The following is an 18,768-nucleotide window of genomic DNA, read 5'->3' as shown; positions in this document are numbered from 1 at the left end:
TTCTTTTAAACCGAACACAAACTCAGCATTTGACAATTGCACGTTTAACAGGTTATGAACTGACACTGTTCCAGCCACACATAGAAATCAGACGCTGCAACGTCCTGAACCCTGCTACACTGTTACCATCAGCTAATTCAAATCCTGACACACATGACTGTGTGGAAGTAGTTAAGATTACGACAAAGCCAAGACCAGATCTGACAGATATTCCATTACCAGATCCCGACCTGACACTTTATGTGGATGGGTCATGTATGAGAACTAGTATAGGAGATCTAGTCGCCGCGTATGCAGTGACTACTGACACCGAAGTTATTGAGACACACCGCATTGACACCCTGTCCGCTCAAGCAGCAGAGCTAGTTGCTCTGACACAAGCCTGTATACACGCCAAGAACCTGAAAGTTAATATTTACACAGATTCACGCTACGCATTTGGAGTCGTACACGACTTTGGAGTGCTCTGGCAGGAGAGAGGTTTCATGACTTCTCATGGAACCAAGATTCAGCACGGTCTCCTTATTCAAGCTCTGTTAGATGCCATACACTTACCGACATCTATTGCCATCATGAAATGCAAGGCACATACGAAAGTTACTGACATTATTTCCCAGGGTAATGATCTAGCAGATCGCACAGCCAAGCTTACAGCACAGACTCCAGACATTCAAGTTAATCCGACACAGACACATACTCCAGATCCGACTACATGTATGACAGTTAAGGACCCTACACAAGATGTCATAGACATACAGTTACATGCTACTCCCGATGAAATCAAGAAATGGTCCGAACAAGGAGGGGTCCAGACAGATCAAGGATGGTTAACGAAGGGTAGAGCCACATGGTTTCTCCCCGACTCTATGGTTCAAGTCATTATCAATACCGCACATAGTCCAGCACATTTAGGAGAAAAGGCAATGTTAGACAGTATCCAGAACATTTGGTTCAACAAGCATTTACGAGCTGCAGCCAAGCAGAAAGTCCGTACCTGTATGATATGTTGTCAGTTTAATCCAGGTAAAAGTGTCCCGGTGGAACAAGGTGGATTCCAGCCCCCTGACCACCCTTTTGAGGTCCTCCAGATGGATTATATTCAGATGGAGCGATGTCGAGGTTTCAAGTATGTCCTTGTAGTTGTATGCGCTTTGTCCAGGTGGACAGAAGCATATCCAGTCCCAGATTACACAGCCGCGACCACTGCCAAGCAGTTGGTTCGTGAGTTCTTCCCTCGTTATGGACTCCCTAGAGTCGTATATTCTGACAATGGTCAGCCATTCTCATCTGAACTCATGAAGCATGTTTCCCTGTTGTTAGGGTACCAGTGGAAGTTTCATTGTGTACGCCATCCTGAAGCAGCCGGTCTCGTTGAGAGACATAATCAGACTCTGAAAATCCGCATTGCTAAAGTGTGTAAAGAAAAAGGTGTGGACTGGCTAGTAGCTCTGCCAGTTGCTTTGTTTTATATGCGCATGGTCGCACATTCCAGATCAGGTCTGTCTCCGTACGAGGTCGTATTCGGCCGCCCCCCTAACATGTGGGGTACTCCTAGACCCCGAAGTATTACCGATGTTTCAAGTAATATGCTGACAGATTACCTAGCTTCCTTGATGTCTGCCCTCAACTCATGTCGTTCACAGGTTGCCGCCGCATTTCCAGACAATACCGAGGTGGCACCGCATGAAATCGTTCCAGGATCCATGGTGATGGTCCGCAACTTTGACAGATCAAGTCCGCTGGAGCCTCGTTGGAAAGAGCCCCGTCAGGTCCTCCTCACTACCCGTACAGCCGTGAAGTTGGAGGGACGCAAAGGCTGGGTCCACCTTTCTCATGTCAAACTTTTTAATGGACTGAAACCCGCCTTAAAGAACATTTCCCAGGATTTCAAGGATTGCCGAAATATTTTTCTCAAGGACTGTCCCGCAAAAGACATTGTTACAACCCCTCCCCTGTTAGAGAAAACTCCGCAGCAGGAGTATAAACAGAAGCTACGGTCTAGTAAAATAAGTCAGTCAGTTTGATTGTATAAGTCCTCCCCTAGGTGAAACGGTTAGACTGTTTCTGACATGTATAAAATAGACCCCCATAGTGAGAGAGTTAGTCAAAACTCAATCCGATGTATCATTTTTCTAAGTTTCATATTATTTCTCAGCATTATGATTTCCTGCACCAGTTATGCGTTCTATCTGTATCTTCCAATTCCTCATGTGAATACGTCTGCTAATGTTACAGTAGAGCACACGTTTAGTGATCTGCCTCCTCATGAATATTCATACCGCCTCGCTATGCGAAACAATACTTTTATCCGTATGTTACATTACTCACATCAGACCAGCAATGCCACTAATTGTTGGGTGTGTGGTCGACTCCCCCCTTTCCAGATACCGAAAGGAGTTCTGCCACTTTTTCCTTATCCTTTTTCACATAATGGTTTGTGTGGAGCATGGTCCACGTTGACGTCATCCTCAACAGATATGTCTTTTCTTAACAGTACATGTTTTCCAGACAAGCAAGGTCTCCCCCACAGAACAGGTTTAGATCTAGAAAATGAAGTGTACAATTTAGGTAACTATTCGTCGAATTTCATGGTCCTGAATGTTCAGTCTGATACCACTCCAGAATTACCTGCTATTTCAGTACTACCAGTTAAAGGTGAATTATGTGTCCGAAATTATGGTTCTGTACATGTAGGACATAGTGATTGTAATACTATTATCAAGTATAGTGACAGTGGGAAATCCATTTTCAAAGCTTCACGTCATTCTTATTTTATTTGTGGTCAAACTGCATATGTTCGTCTGCCCCTCGATTGGGAGGGAACCTGTTACATTGCCTTCCTACTGCCACCTGTTTTTCTAGCCCCATCTGATTATCACAGAAACACACATCTAGTACACATTAGACATAAAAGGGAGTCCCCAATTGTCGATTATACTGAAACTGCTCTAGAACAGTATACAGATTTCAATAAAGGTTTCTTCTTCTTTATAGGCCCTGTCCAGAATAGTAAGTTAATCCGTAGATTAACCAGAACCCTTGAAGCTGTAGTAAATGAGACTGCCTCTGCTCTAGGTAACCTAACCGAAGAGCAATCTGCTATGAGATTTGTAGTTTTGCAAAATCGTCTCGTCCTTGACGTCATACTGGCCGATAGGGGCGGGGCCTGTAGAGTCATCGGATCTAGTTGCTGCATTTTCATTCCAAATAACGCGCCGTCTGTTTATTCAGCTATAACCAGACTCCATAAAATTGCCCATCTGTTACACCAAGATCCAGGCACCTGGACATGGTCCGGTTGGTTCTGGAATATAATTTCCGCATGGGGATGGAAAGTCTTGTCCTTCCTAGGTATTGCAGTAGCGATCATATTCAGCTGCTGCCTCTGTATACAATGTGGCCCTGCGATTTGCGGCATTTGTGCTACCTCTTGTATTCCTAGTCCCAAGCCCCGTTCTAAATCCCGTTCCAGGATAATTCGAGACGAGCAAATGATACTGTATGAAATGATAGATGGTATCATGAATGTTGATGTTTCCTGATGGAAACGTAGTGACAAGGAGGGAATGTGGAAAAGTAAATTTTGTCATGTTCTGTGTCCCTACGTGTCATCCATCATATGTTATGTGTGCATGATTAATATGCATATGTTATTCCCCATGTCTGATTAATGACGCAATTACAGTTGTGTCCACCTCTAGTATGCCAGTTTCCAGTCCTCGTGAATAATACGAGTATCAGGCCTATGTAAAGTTATGTTGCCACGTTTTCTCAGTGTGCACGTTAATTCATTGAAAAGTCCCCGTTTCTAGGCCTCAAAAAGGGCCCGGACATCAGATTCAGCTCCTGTCTCCTGAAGCCTCGCTGAGGAGCGATACAGCCCCCACCTGTATCCTCGACCCTTCACTTACTTCCTGCCTCGCAGTGCCCGGTGCAGCCTGGCTCAGCCTCTGAGTCTGCCAAAAGTATGTTATGATTCCAGTTATCAGTTCAGTCCTCCTTCTCTGCATTCCTAAGCTACTGAACTGCATCAATAGTTTCCGTCATTGTCTAGCCTTCACGTCTCCACGTTAGAGAAATACTGCATTTAATGGTCATTTAATATTCTTCATCACGCACTACATGTAGAATAATGCATGGTCCAGTCTTAGAATCAAGTTAGCCTTTCCCCTCCTGACTTCTAGTTTATATCAACATGTTCTCTAAACATCAGATACTAGATACTGTTTAGGTACATGTCGCCCTGACTCTCCAGACCTCAGTCTCTGCTCCTAGCACAGAGTTTGTAGCCCCCAGCTTCTCCTAGTGATACGTCATTGTCAGCTTGCGCGCACCATCAGGTTAGAGGTCCCGGCTCCTTAGGTAGCCCCCTCCAATGTTTCCGCCCATTCATGACATATTCTGTTACGTTTGCATCACATGTCTATGTATACGCCCCGTTACACCTCTTTTCGCCCTTATCTTTCGCGACTGCTACGCGTCACACCTTCTGCTCCACCCACTGCTACGCCTACTGCAATGTAATGCTATGTGTTTGCGTTATGTATATATGCTCATGTATTGTTATTAAAAGTCAGCGCGCTCATCCCAGATCGAGCCCCAGCAGCTGCTGGGCCCTGCTATCCTATTCCTATGCAGGTTGTCCTGTTCCTGTCCTTATGCTGTAATAAACCTGCGAAACTCCTACTACCTCGAATCTTGACTCTTATTTATTGAGCTATCTGTTATGATATATGTCTAGTCAAAAATAGGGTATTATTTATTTATTTACCACAGTGTTTTGTAATCCCTATTCTATGATAACAGAGCTTATAGTGACTGAGACTTTTGGTAGAGAGACTCATTCACAATAAAAGTCCATAAACCAGGGTGTCGAAAAACTGAATAATCCAGAAGGATTAAATCTGCGGAATTCATTTGTCAAATTACTGTTTCATTTCTCAGAAGGGTGATATTTGGAAATTTGCATGTGCAACCTTCTCTTATGTGATCAAACTGTGGTGGAATAAAGTGGTCTTCTAATAAGGTCTTGTTTGTTTCTGCAGGTTCGGTTTGTTCAGGTACAGAAGATTCTGTATGTTTGGGACAGCTCTGAGAACCAGTTCACGAAAATTGGGTATGGTTCATTTTCTCTACACAAATAAATGGGAAACTGTTTGCATCCAGTCATAACTTGATATTTTGGAAGTGGGGGAAGTTCAGGCATCCTATCACCTCAGACATCTCAGACCTGTTAATGCCTGGCATAGCCTTGAGACAGATCCCCTCCTCCTGTGATGACAAATCACACAAATTGCAAGATACAACAATCCAATACTTACGGGCACTTATCTGTAGCGAAACAATTCAATGCTACAACGTGTTAGGGCCGCCACGGGACCCACAGCAAGTATTCCCGCAGAGGACACACCCACTCCAAATCGGCAAAAGCAGTGCCTCTTCCCCGCGCCCCGTATACTGCCCTAACACGTTGTAGCATTGAATTCTTTCGCTACCGATAAGTGCCCGTAAGTACGTGGCCACTTATCTTTTATCTCTTATACTTTTCTACCACACACCTTAGCGAGTGTGTAGGTATTTTTTTTTTTTTATTTAAATTTGTTTTTATTGTTGCAGTAAAGTATCTCAGTACAGCATAAACAGTCCGCCGACGTGGCCTCAACATTCAGCCACGAACAGCTATGTGTGCAACATTTTCTTGCTATATAGAACTGGTACCCATAAACATGACTTCGATGAGTCAGTGCATTATAATCACGTAAAGGCTCCTGCAGGCTGAGCGGTGATGGGACGGTATCGCCATAGGGGCGATGAAGAAGATCAAATGGGCACTCTCATGACATAACAGCCCCGGATCTGGATCTGTACTGTGCACATAACAGTGTTACCAGTGAACAGGGGGGTAACAGAACTGTGGGAGGGAAGCATGTAGGCGCTAGCAGGGTCTAAGTAGGGGGAGGATGGCAGCGGGTGTCGAGGCGGGGGGGGGGGGGGAGAAGCCCACGGATGGCCGGACATGCAAGAGGTTGCCCAGGACGTAGGGGGTTATCGGGGTCCGACTCTGGGGTGACTCACTTCAGGTGAAGGCTACTGGTCTTCTTGGGTGGGGGGAGGGGAAGGATCAGGCGGGTCACCAGCCTGCGTGGACTGGCGGAAGCTGTGAAGGAGCATGGCTCATTCCATGGCGATGGGAAGTTTGCGCGCGCCCTTGGCTTCTTCCTCCCTTAAAGCGTCTTCCTCCGCTGCCGCCCATTTGCTAACCGCCCCCTTCCATTGTGCTATGGGGGGACCCTCTGGGGATCGCCAGCGCATGGTTATACATCTATTGGCTAGTAGGAGCGCTAAGGACACGAAGCGCCGTCGCACCGGTTCACGCTTAGAGATGTGGAGGATGCCTAATGCACTGGTCTCCCAGGTGGCTAGTGTAGTGAGACCCGTGAGTTCCCGTAGTGTGTTGTGTACCCCCTGCCAGAAAGGCTGAAGATTGGGACAGTCCCAGAACATGTGACGGAAGTTCGCAGCTGGGAAACAGCATCTGGGGCACAGGAAAGGCGTGGAGGGGTAGAACTTCTGTAATCGCGCTGGGGTGAGATATGCCCTGTGTAATATATAATATTGAATATTTTTGAAGCGGGCGTTCCTAGAGACGCGTTTAGGGGCCTCGAGAGCTTTAGTCCACTCCGAGTCGTGCAAAATACGGCCTATGTCCTCTTCCCAAGTGGCTCGTAGGGTCGCCAGGGGGGTGTATGAGAGTTCCCGGATGGATTTGTAGAGCCATGTGACCAGGTGGCGACCCACCCCCATATGTAGAATAGTATGTATTACTGGATGCGTGTCTGGCTCGCCATTTTGAAGATTGAAATGGGGTCGGTATCCGTCGAGTAATTGCCTATACCTAAGGAATTGGCCTGGGGAGAGCCCGTACTCTGCGATCAGGCGGTCCAGCGGTTTCAGTTGACCCTCCTCGAAGAGTGATTCCAGATCTGTGATACCACAGCGGGACCAGTCGGCGAGTAGTGGGGCCGCAAAGTAGGACTCCTGCTTGGGGCCGCCTATTAGCGGCAGCAGCGGGGAGTATGGGGGCCTAGCGGAGGACAGCCGGTGTATCCGCAGCATACATCGGCGCGCTATCGTCACCTGAAGGGGGTAAGTGCGCCGTGGTTTGGTGCCCGGAAGGAGCAGACGGGTGAGTTCCGGGGTTGTGATTCTACCAGTAGGAGTAACCGTTTCCTGAGGGTAACGGTCCGCTGTCCAGTAGGACAGCCACTGGAGCTGTGCTGCGAGGAAATATGCCTCGAAGGATGGAGCTCCGAGTCCCCCCTGTGTTGTGGGGAGTTGAAGAGTTTTCAGGGCGACTCTGTGGCGGCCTGCTCCCCAGATGAGAGTTCCCAAGAGGGAATCAACGTCGCGAAAGAAGGACCTGGGTGGTATCACCGGCAGGTTTGTGAAATGGTAGAGGAGCCGGGGGAGCATCACCATTTTGGCAAGGGCTATCCGTCCAATCGGGGCCAGTGGTAATTTATTCCAGAAGGCGACCGTCGGGCGCAGACTCTCGAGTACCGCGCGGTGATTGCCTTCAAGGATGTCCGTCGGAGAATGGTATAAGCGGACGCCAAGGTATCGGGGAGCTTCCGCGGACCATGAAAGACTATGTGGTCCGAGGTCGATGTCTCGGGGGGGTAGGTCCGGGTGTAGGGGGTAAACCACGGACTTGTCCCAGTTGACTTGTAGACCCGAGGCAGTTGCAAAGTCCGCCAATGTGGCCCCTATGGGGGTTAGGTCCATTTCAATGTCCCGGACATATATGAGGAGATCATCCGCGTACATGGACACACAATGGGTCCCATCTGCAAGCGGTACTCCCCAGTTCACGCCCTCCCGACGCAGTCGAACCGCCAGCGGCTCGACCGCTAGCGCGAACAAGAGGGGCGACAAGGGGCAACCTTGTCTTGTGCCTCGTCGGACTGCAAACGCCGGTGAGATACGTTTCCCGATACGAACTCGAGTAGTGAGGTCGGTGTATAGGAGGCGGGTATATGCCATGAGCGTCGGGCCGAGATTAAGGCGACGCAGGACCGAAAACAGGTAGGGCCAGGTGAGGGTGTCAAACGCCTTCTCTAGGTCCATAATGAGGCAGGCAGCGCGGGGAAATCTGTCGCGTACCTGATCTTGGATATGGAAGACTCGGCGAAGGTTCTGGGAGGTATTCCTCCCGGGGACGAAGCCGCATTGGTCGGGGTGGACCAGCGGGCGTATGACCTGCGCATAACGTTCAGCTAGGATCTTCCCCAGTATCTTACAATCAGCCGACAGGAGGGTGATAGGCCGGTATGACCCCATGTGAAGCGGATCTCTGTGGGGCTTAAGAAAGGTGACAATCACGGATTCCCGTAGCGACTGGGGTAGTTTCCCCAGGTGGAACATCCGTGACAGACGGGGAACCACCAGGGGAGAGAATGTAGCGTAGTATTCTAGTGGGAAGCCGTCCAGTCCCGGTGCTTTATTTCAGGACATGGCACGCATCGCCTGGGTGATGTCAGAGGGAATTATCTTGGCGTCTAATGTGCGCTTGTCGGAATCCGATATCGTGGGCAGCGTTAGAGGGTCTAAAAACTGATCCGCGGTAAACAGGGTACAGCATGCCGGGGCTTCGTACACTCGTGCATAATGGCGTTGGAATGCTAGGAGAATCTCATCTTGTGATTGCACCAGTACACCCTCCGGGTTGAGAATGTCCGTGATCGGCTTGATTTCGGTGTCCTGCTTCGCCATCCAGGCCAGAAGCGCCCCGGTTTTGTCTCTGTCTTTGTGCACCCGAGAGGCGTATGCCCTGAAATTATACTTACGGAGGTCAGCGCAGGCAGTTTGATATTCCGTTTTGGCCTCCGCCGTGAGTACGGCGTGTTCCTCCGAGTCGTCAGGCCGTTTGGTGAGAGCAGCTAGAGCCTGTTCCGTCGTTAAGAGCGATCGTTCTAAGGTGCGGCGGACCCCCACTATCTGTTTGATGCATTCTCCTCTCGCCACCACTTTATACGCGTCCCACTCCACTAGTACCGATGACGCTGTGTTCTCGTTGTGTATAAAGTAGTCGCGTATGCAGGTTTTGTGCGCGTCCTGAAAGACCGGGTCCGCCAGGCAGTCTCTGGGGAGGCGCCAGGTGGGGACCGGTGGATGTGGGGGGCGCCAGGTAAGCCGTATTATGTGGGCATCATGATCTGAGAGGATCCGTCCCAGGTAATCTGTAGATGTAACCTTAGGGAGGATCGGAGCAGAGCAGAGGAAACGGTCTAGGCGGACCCGAAGGTTGTGTGGAATCGAGTGGAAGGAGTAGATGCGAGCCAGTGGGTGTAGGTGTCGCCATGCATCAGTGAGCGCCCAGTGTGTGGTCCATGCCTTGAAGAGGGCCGCCTGCCGGGGGGCCGGGGAGTGCGTGGGGGGAGGATGTGAGCGGTCCAGCGAGGGGTCTAGTGTGCAGTTAAAGTCGCCTCCCAGCACCCATGGGACTGTGGTGAACTGGGCCAGGACGCCCGTAAGGTGATCCCAGAACCGGTCCTGATCTGTATTAGGGGCGTATATGCTGCCAAGAAGTACCCCTTGCCCATCAAGAATTCCCTCCAGTAGCGCATATCTGCCCTCTCTATCTACTACTCGCCGGAGCGCCCGGAAGGGAGTACCAGGTCTCACCCAGATTAATGCGCCGCGTGCAAACGCTGAATATTGCGTGGCGCAGATGGTCCCTCGCCATTTGGCCTGTAGGCGAATGAGTTCAGTAGCGTTAATGTGCGTCTCTTGTAAGAACGTAATGTTGGCCGCCATGCGCCGTATGTAGGAGTATACAGAGTAGCGCTTGCTGGGCGTGTGTAGGCCCCGTACATTTAGTGTAAGGATACTAACGTCAGAGTGGGGGACAGCCATTTCTAGGGTGACGTGGTTGGGGGAGGGGCACCTCTACAGTTCCCGTGTGCCGCCCATGTGTGCGTGTCGTGTATGTTCCTGCGCGCCAAGCTTCCTTAAACGTGGGGGGGGGACTGGGGGAATTAACAACAACTAGAACTTTGGGTGGGCAACTGTCCCAATTCTGAGGATACGTCACTGGGGGTGGCATATCCAAACTAGTGTCCCACTAGGGGAGAAAACCAACAGAAATTCGCGGGGGTGGCAGCATGTGTCGCTGCTGGGCCTGTGCGCGGGTCGGGCTCTAGCAGGAGAAGTGTGTATCGCTCGCTGGAGCTCGCAATTATCTAGTAGAGTAGTCTAGGCTTCTAGATGTCGCGCATTACAACAGGCAATCATGGAAAGGATATGTCAGTTGACAGTTCAGGTGTTCACGAAGAGGTGGTAGGCTGGCTGGCTAGGGCAGCGTCCAATGTGTGTGTCACCACGAGGGGGGAAGAGATTGGGCCAATTCCCGACATAGTTCCATCACTGTCCCGGTCTTTCTCTGGAGTGAATAGGTGCGGTTGACCCTCCAGGTCCGAAGCCGGGGGCGACGAGTGCAGTCCGGTCGCCGCCCGTAGGGCGTCTCGCCGCTCCTGTATGATTTCTGCGAGGTCGGGTGAGCCCGCCTGGGAGGACGCCCGGCTCTTGGAGTGTCCAGATCGCCCGTGGCTCGCGCCGCGTCTCCTGGGTCGTCTGGAGTCATTGTTGCGTGTCTTCTGGGGTCCGGGTTTAGGGATCAGTGGGCAATGAAATTCAGTCCAATCCTGCGCGTCCGCCGCCGTATCGAAGAAGAGGGCTTTCCCTTTGTGGATTACCTTGAGGCGGGCGGGGAACAGTAGGGAATATTGAAGATCGTTTGCGCGGAGGCGTCTTTTGACTTCCAGAAACGTGGATCGTCGCTGTTGGACCTCTCGGGCATAGTCCGGGAACACCATGACGTGCTGGTCTTCCACCCGCAGGGGGCCCGCCGTCCGGGCCGCGCGGAGCACTGCATCCCGGTCTCGGAAGTGTAGGAACTTGGCCAGCATGGGTCGTGGGGGAAGACCAGGTTTGGGCGCCCGGGCTGGGACCCTGTGGGCCCTCTCGATGGAGAAGAACGGCGATCGGTCGCAGTCTGGGGTGAACGATTTAGTCCAGGATTCCATGTATGTCAGGGGGTCCGAGTTTTCAATCCCCTCCGGCAGGCCCAGGACACGAATGTTACAGCGTCTCGAGCGCCCCTCTAAATCCACTGTTCGTTCCTCCAGGGTCGTCACGCGGCGCAGGATCTCCTGCGTGTCTGCCTCCTGCGATTTCACCGCTGGTTGTAGTTCAGTCACAATCCGCTCACCCTCTTTCACCCTGTCTGCCAGTTTACGGTGTTCATCCCGAATTAGGCTGATGTCTGTCGTCAGGGTGCCCAATCTCTCCTCCATCGAGAGGCGAGACATTTCTATTGCTGCCAACACCTGGTCTAGCTTCGCTGATAGCGTAGGGTCGGCTTGCGACGTGTTGGTTTGCGTCCATGCTCTCGTCTGTGGCATCTTCTCGGCGGCTGTTTCCGGGACCGCCGTCATCTGTGTGGCTCTCGGCTTCCCCATGGGTGCTGCTAGGAGGGAGAGGGGGGGTTCCCCCTGGTCGTTGCGTGTCCCGGGGGAGATAGGTCGTCGCCACGCAGTGTTACCGGGTGGCGGCAGTCGGGTGCTGGTCAGTTCCCTCGGTCCTTTCCAGGCCCAAGGCGAGGTCTGTTCCTCCTCGGGGAGCCCCCACCAGGGGCGTCAGGGGAGGTTTGTGGTTGCCAGGAGCCGGCCGCTCTGACCACGTGAGGATCCTCTCTGCTCCGTGGGGTGAGGTCGTGTGCTCCGGGCACAGCAGGTCAACGTGGCTGGGTCAGGGGGCAGTTTAACATCTGCCGGTCTCTCCTGTCCCCTCAGGGTCTGGGGCGGCCTCCCCTCGTCTCAGGGGACGAGCGCTAGATCAGGGCGACAAAGGCGTGCTGGTCTCCCTCGGCGTGTGGCCCAGCGTCAGTAGCAGCCGGGAGGGCCAGAGGACAGATGGTGAGAGTTCGAGGGGGTCCCAGTGGTGAGGCTCGCGCTGTTCGCGGTGTTCAGGCCTCTGCGGGCGCCATCTTAGGGTCAGGCGCTTGGGTCCGATGGTCGTTGCGGGGCCGCGGGGGCACCCTGAGTCCCCGAGTTAGCCAGCGGTGTGATTCTTATCAATTTGCTGAGCCCCCGAGGTCGCAGGGGGGGCTATAGGCACCAAGTGTCTCGGGGGAAGGGGGGGGGGAGAGAGGCGGCCACTCACCGCCGCTGTGCTGGTACGTTTGCCGGCCCTGGAATGGCCCACCACCACGCTGGCAGCACGTCCGCCGGTCCTCCGCGCCCCGCGGCGGCGGAGCGGTTGATGTCGGAGAATGTTCAGGCACCTGGTGAGGTCGCAGCGTCAGTGCGGTGGAGCCCTGGTGCGGCGGCCGCCATCTTGCGCACCGGGGTGGTGGATCAGGAGAAGGTGCCGTCTGGTGTGCACTCCGGGGGGGTCGGTCTCGCTGTTGCGCCGGGATCTCCCGCAGGCGGGCGCCGGTCCCGCCTCCTGGAGTCTTCGGTCACTGGGTCGGCTCCTGGCGGCGTACGCTCCCGCCGGACGGAGCCGCGCCCGCCATCTTGAATTGAGGCGCCCGGCTCCGATTTCGGAGAATCGGCCTGTGTCGCCCGTCCGCCGCTGTCAGAGGTCGTTGGAGCGGCACCCCAATGCACGTGGGGAGTCCCAGGTGCTTTTCCAGTAGGCTGAGGCTCCCGGCGATCTCGGGAACTGGGCTGGATGCTAGCCCGATCGCGGAGCCTCAGCAGGACACAGCCGCCATCGTGGCCTGCTAAGCCACGCCCCAGCGAGTGTGTAGGTATAACACTGTTACACGTGGCACGACATTTTGCCACTCACTTCACCTTTTGGTCCTGAAGAAAGTCCAGTGAAATACCTAGAGGGGACTGAAACATGTAGACAGCCACACTTAAGTCAACTCATAGGAATAGAGTTCCATTTGTAGTTGCATCTCACATAATTGTAAGCAATACCCTTGGCCGCCAAGAATAAAACATTAGGGGCCATATGTAGGTAATCCCAGATTACCGATTCTTAAATACCGAATCATGTCGATTCTGTATTTAAGAACTGGCAATCGGGATGTAGGTAATTTTACCAATTTATTTACCGAATTGGTATGATTCGGTAATTACCGAATCGGTATTTACCGATTCGGTAATTGCCATTCATTCCTATGGGCCTGGAGGCCCATAGGAATGAATGGCAATTACCGAATCGGTAAATACTGATTCGGTAATTGGGGGAAACATTGAAGGGTGGCAGGGTGTCACTTTGACACCCTGTTGCACCCCTCAATTGTGCATGGGTGCACATGTTGCAGACATACATAGCCTTAGGGCATGTATGTCTGCAACATGGCACTGTTTAAAAAGCAAAAGAAATGCTTTTTAAAGGGTTTTCATTATTTACCACCAACTTCTAGTTGGTGGTAAATAAGGAATCTTAAACCCCTGTAGCACTGATTACAGTGCTACCTACATGTCAAAATACAGATTCTGTAATTTTACTGATTCGGTATTTTACAGAATCGGTAAAATTACCGAATCTGTATTTCAGCATGCCTCTACATCCCAAACTCCGAATACCGGTCGGAAACGGCCGAAATCGGCCGTTGCTGACCGGTATTTGCCGTCCTACATCTGGCCCTAGGTAAGGATTCCCAGAGGTATTTTTTAGCTCACCTTCACTCACATCACACTGTTGCACGACACCCGCTCCGCTGCAGTCAGGCGTCGAAGCACAACCAGGTGGCACTTGGCCGTCTGGTTGGGACCCCAATGATGAAGCATGACACCAACCAGGTTGGTATGTGAGGGGTCTTTTAACAACACCCAATGGGTCCAGTCACTAGGCCACTAATACAAGTGACTAAGAATAAATACATACACATAGTGAGCTAGTCCACATTGTTTCTATAAATCTGGGAGTTTGTCAAGAAGCATGGATGGATGCATGGAAACACGCACTTTACACCCATGTAACACGAACCAGCACTGAATAATGCAAGGAAGAAACTTTCTCAGCCTTGTGTTGCTCCAGATTTAGCAAGCAGGGTCACACAAATGGCTTTCCGTGGCTTGGTAAATCTGACTTAAGGATCGGATTGCCCTTGGGTCTCCTTGAGTGACGCATGTGCGACGCAGTCCTTTGATAAATCTGGGCCCTAGTGTGTATTGATGTGTTTGTTGGCTGATGCAGCACCCGAGACTCTTCCTGACACGCCACTGATTGTATGTCAGTTTATTACACAGCCTGTATGCCAAGTTGGCTGAGGCATTACCAATGGAGGTGCTATGCCACCTACAGCCCATTGGGCCTCTTTCTATCCTTCTCAGATTGATGAAAGACTAAGTTAAGTTAGAGATTATTTTCTGTAATTGCTTGCAGGTGTGTGCAGCAGGCTCTTCAACACAATGAGCTCTCTCAAAAGGGCTTATCTCCATGGGCAGTAATTAACCTGAAGTAAGCAGATAAGGAGGCATCTTGGATCAATGTGGATGTTTCAGAATTTGGAAATTACATTATATGCAGACCAATTTTCTGTGTTCTCATTTCAGGGCTCTGGAGGACAAGTACTCCTGCACTGACATGCACACAAAGTTTGGATTCGGATTCACAAGTGAGGAGCAGGAAATCGGGTAGGAAAACTGTGGCCCAGCACTCAAAATGAAGAGCACATTCCAATGTATTGACGTTAAGTGCCCTACTCTCTAGCAAAGCACTTGTGTACCACTTACACAGACTTGGAAAAATTAAGGTTTCGCAAGAACTCTTTGAAAATGTATGGGGCTAATTTTCTGAGATCTTCCACTGCACACAAAATATTTTTGGGGAATCAAGTAGAATTGTTTCTACACGCATGGTTGCCAAACTGCATATTTTGTTGTAATTAGTGGTGTGTGAAACTCACATAATTTCCTTTCACAACATTATGCAAAATGCCAACCCTGCATTTAGGGCTATATTTTAGTGTAAGCTGCATTCTTATGCCCATATTTGACATGAGGAGTCATATCATTCTAAAGAAATAGCACTAAAAACACTAGTACCGTGAATGACAGCTGCTCTTATTCTGGTTGGTTGTGTTGTACCTGCACTCCCACAGAATAATCTTGCTGTTCAAAGATGGCCACCACATTCAAAGTAAGTCGCCATGTTAGGATTTGGCAGTTATTGTAACAAGGAGCAAAGTATCAGTGAGATGTTACAGAGACTTCTGCTGTGCCTTTCATGAGCCAGCATCAATGTAAACAGACAAATGGCTCCATTCTCTGAAGTGACTACAGTGCTACAGGCAGTGAGTGTGCATAAACTTCGCACACCAGAGAACTTCCCAGCCACCTCCTGTGATCCACTGTTTGCTCCATCATTCCACACATAGGTCAGAGATGACAGCTGCAGGGCTGTCAAGATTCCCTTGTCCATAAATGAGCATCATATCAAGTCAGGCTTTTCTTTGCACTGAAGCACTTGTAGTCCTGTTTATAGCATCATATATAGAGGACTGCAAGAGAGCAATGAACTGACCTGGACTGGAGATGCTGCTCATGCATGGACCTTGGAAAAGTCACAGCTCTGATGATGCAGAAATCACTGGTACATGTGGGGAAGATGCAGAATTCACTGGTACATGTGGGGAAGATGCAATCAGCTGCTAAATCTGTTGAATCCTAGATTGCATCCTTGGGAATAAGTGTTCCCCTTATCCATGACCAAGTAGCTTGAAGTGGTATAAGAATCAGTCCACAGCCAGGCGGAGTCAATGTCTCGCCATTCTGATAAGGTCATGGGATCTGAGGCGTGGAGGGTCTATCCACACTTGTGCTCAATGTGCTGGAAACTCAGGAAGGAAAGGTTTATACAGGTGGTGTGTTTTCAGTGTTTATTACTAACCAAGGAACTGTTCTTTGTAGAAAACTGATATGCGGACCAAATGCTATTGAAGTTGAGTTAGTCCCAGTTTGGAAACTGCTCTTCAAAGAGGTATGGGAAGCTCCTGGATTCTTACTTTGTGCAGAAAAGAACCAATTAAATAACACAGTTAACTGTCTGATAAGAGCTTTTAATAGGTTAATTGATTATTAATCAGGTCAGTACAATGACAGCTTTATTAGGTGTGATTGGCTAATTTAATATATAGAGTTTCAAATATTCTATATCATAGCTGTAACTTGAATCCAATGCATAATTTCAAACCTTTGCCTGCATTTATGCATTTTTACTGTTCTCTTGGTGGTAATTAATCAAGCAATATGTAACAAATACTTAACTAGTCCAAAAAACTGCACTCCTCAATTTAAAATCATTATAATATTATCCAGGCATATTATGGTATTATGCCCAGTCTCTAAGTCAGCCCTCCTCAATGTGACCCACACTCCTCAGACCCAGTGCTCTCTTGCAATTTGCACTAGTTCTTTCAAACCATACTGACCTTGAAAATAACTGGTTTATTGATTAATGTCAATAATCTAACTAATCTGTGAAAGCTACTTATATCTGTTTTCTCTTTGTTCTACACAGGTTCTAAATCCCTTTTACTTGTTCCAAGTTGTTGCTATGGCTCTTTGGATGTACCTTGGAAACATTGAAGTTCCCTGTGTCATCCTTTTTATGACTCTAGTTTCCATCATAATCACTACCTATGACCTTCATAAGGTGAGTGCCTTGACATCTCTTTGTTAAAGGCTTTGATAGGCTCGCACTTGGACAGCAAGATAAAAAGGTCGCCCTCCAACAAAATGAATGGAATATCTAGCTAAAGGGAAATAGTGTGGCAACACCGGGGTGCAACAATTATACATCAAGCTGACCTAAAGGTACTGCGAAGGCTAAAACATGCATTCAGTGCTGCTGCTCTCATTGGGTGAGGGAAAATCCTAAAATACCATACCTTTCCATACCGTATCTTTCCATACCATTCAATATCATACCTTTTGTATATCACTATAATCCATATACCATATCTTACCATACAAATACAGGCCGTGCCATCCCATCCCATAAAACACCCCATAAACCACACCACAGCACACCATACCATACCTTTTGTACATCACTATAATTTCAAGAGTGTTCAAAGTTTTGTGACATACACATTAGTCAAACGGATACAAGCTTTAAATGGAGATTGTTTGTTTGTTTGTCAGTCTGAGGTGACCTAGGGTCACAAAAGTTGTGTTGCTCTATTACACTTGTGCTAATCTTGGAGTCGGATCTGCACCTTCAAGCTGTTAGACCTGCCAGACTTAGGGTGGTCTTTCTCCAAATGTTTGTCCTTTGCCCTCCACTTCTTGCTGAAATTCATCTTTGTTGGCTCTAGGACTCTGTGCACTTTACCACTGCTGCCCATTGCCAAAGTTCCTGTGCTCTCTCCCTTAATCATGGTAACATTGACTGAAATCCGATTTGGCATATTTAATTTTCTTATAAGTTTCTTGAAGAGTGGTATACCATATACCCAGGGCCTGTTAATGATATGCTACTGGAGGGTCTGCAGCACTTATTGTGCCACCCCCTTAAGTAGCCCGTTAAAATATGTCCCAAGCCTGCCTAGGAAGCCAGAATACAATTGTAATCTGCCAATTTGACTTGGTAATATACCCCCTTGCCAAGTCTTACACTTTTCTTTTATTGCATATAAGTCACCCATAAGGAAGGCCCTAAGGTAGCCCATAGGTCAGGGTGCATTGTAATTAAAAGGTTGGAATGTACTTTTAAGTTTAAGACCTGGTTCACCAACCTCTGGAAGGTGGCAGGGGGTTTCTTCAAACTAAAGGGCATCAATTTAAATAGAATGTGACCCACTGGGGTAGAGGATGCTAACCTCTCCTTAGTTTCTACAATTAGGGTAACCGACCAGTAACCAGAAGTCAAGTCAAAGGTACTCAGAAACATGGCAACCTCTAACTGATCTATGAGCTCATCAGCGTTGGGGATGGGCTGAGCATCAGTTATGGTAAGTGAGTTGAGCCCCCTGTTGTTCACATAAAACCTGATTCCTGGTGTGGTGCCCAGTGAGACAGCCCTGGGTATCAGCTGGGCTGGACCAGGAGCTTCTGGAGTATTCAATGACTCCCAACTCTAGCATCTTAGAGACTTTCTATTTGATGCTGGCCCTTGCGTTGTCATTCAGCAAGTATATTTTGTATTTGACAGGCAGGTTGTCACTAGGCCTGGGTGGAGCTCACAGAGTTTCACTAGGCGGAATCCTGCAGAGTTACTTTAAAACTCTGTGACATTCCGCAAAGTTCTGTGGGCAAAGTTCCTGTGCAGTGCTGCTGTTATAGGGACCATCATCATATAGTACATTACCAGGTTCATGCACATTCGAATTCAGTGGCAAAGTAGGAATACATCACATTTTATGGCATAAGTTTTATGGAGCGATGTGTTACAATGCACTTGATTATGTATCTTAGATTCTTTACCTGTCAAGTCTAAGCTTCAGTTAATCAGCAACTGGGAGCACTTGTGTGGCGCTGTCTTCCTCATGTGTTTGTCCTGCTGGTCTCCAGCCAGTTTCGCAGCTATAAGTGAGCTGACTGCACCCAGAGCAAAGCAATCATCACAAACCCCCAGTTCTTGCAAGAGGTTGGCCAGCACATGGGCCAGGCCACACATCTGAGCTTGCAGAGCAGCCAGCAACTCATTTTCTGCTGCCCGGGGCAGCAGTCTTTTCCTCTCTACCCTCTTTACTGGCACTCTACTAGAAGTTAATAACCATATTTCACCCCTTTCTTGCTTATA

The 18,768-nt window shown here is 49.4% G+C and overlaps 1 protein-coding gene across 1 annotated transcript in view; it reads left to right on the top strand.

Annotated features, from left to right (window-relative positions):
* The window catches only part of LOC144791845 (putative cation-transporting ATPase 13A4), a 366,292-nt gene that overhangs the window by 112,388 nt on the left and 235,136 nt on the right, over positions 1 to 18,768 (top strand). The window contains exons 4-7 of the mRNA XM_078666630.1: positions 5,046 to 5,116; positions 14,577 to 14,657; positions 15,933 to 16,002; positions 16,543 to 16,677. Of these exons, the coding sequence (XP_078522756.1) occupies positions 5,046 to 5,116; positions 14,577 to 14,657; positions 15,933 to 16,002; positions 16,543 to 16,677 (357 nt within the window). The remainder of the gene's footprint in view (positions 1 to 5,045; positions 5,117 to 14,576; positions 14,658 to 15,932; positions 16,003 to 16,542; positions 16,678 to 18,768) is intronic.

Source organism: Lissotriton helveticus, chromosome 11 (genome assembly GCF_964261635.1).
Source record: "Lissotriton helveticus chromosome 11, aLisHel1.1, whole genome shotgun sequence".
Taxonomy (NCBI): Eukaryota; Metazoa; Chordata; class Amphibia; order Caudata; family Salamandridae; genus Lissotriton; species Lissotriton helveticus.
Note: the sequence above shows the minus strand (reverse complement) of the source record. Positions and strands in the feature narration are given on the sequence as shown.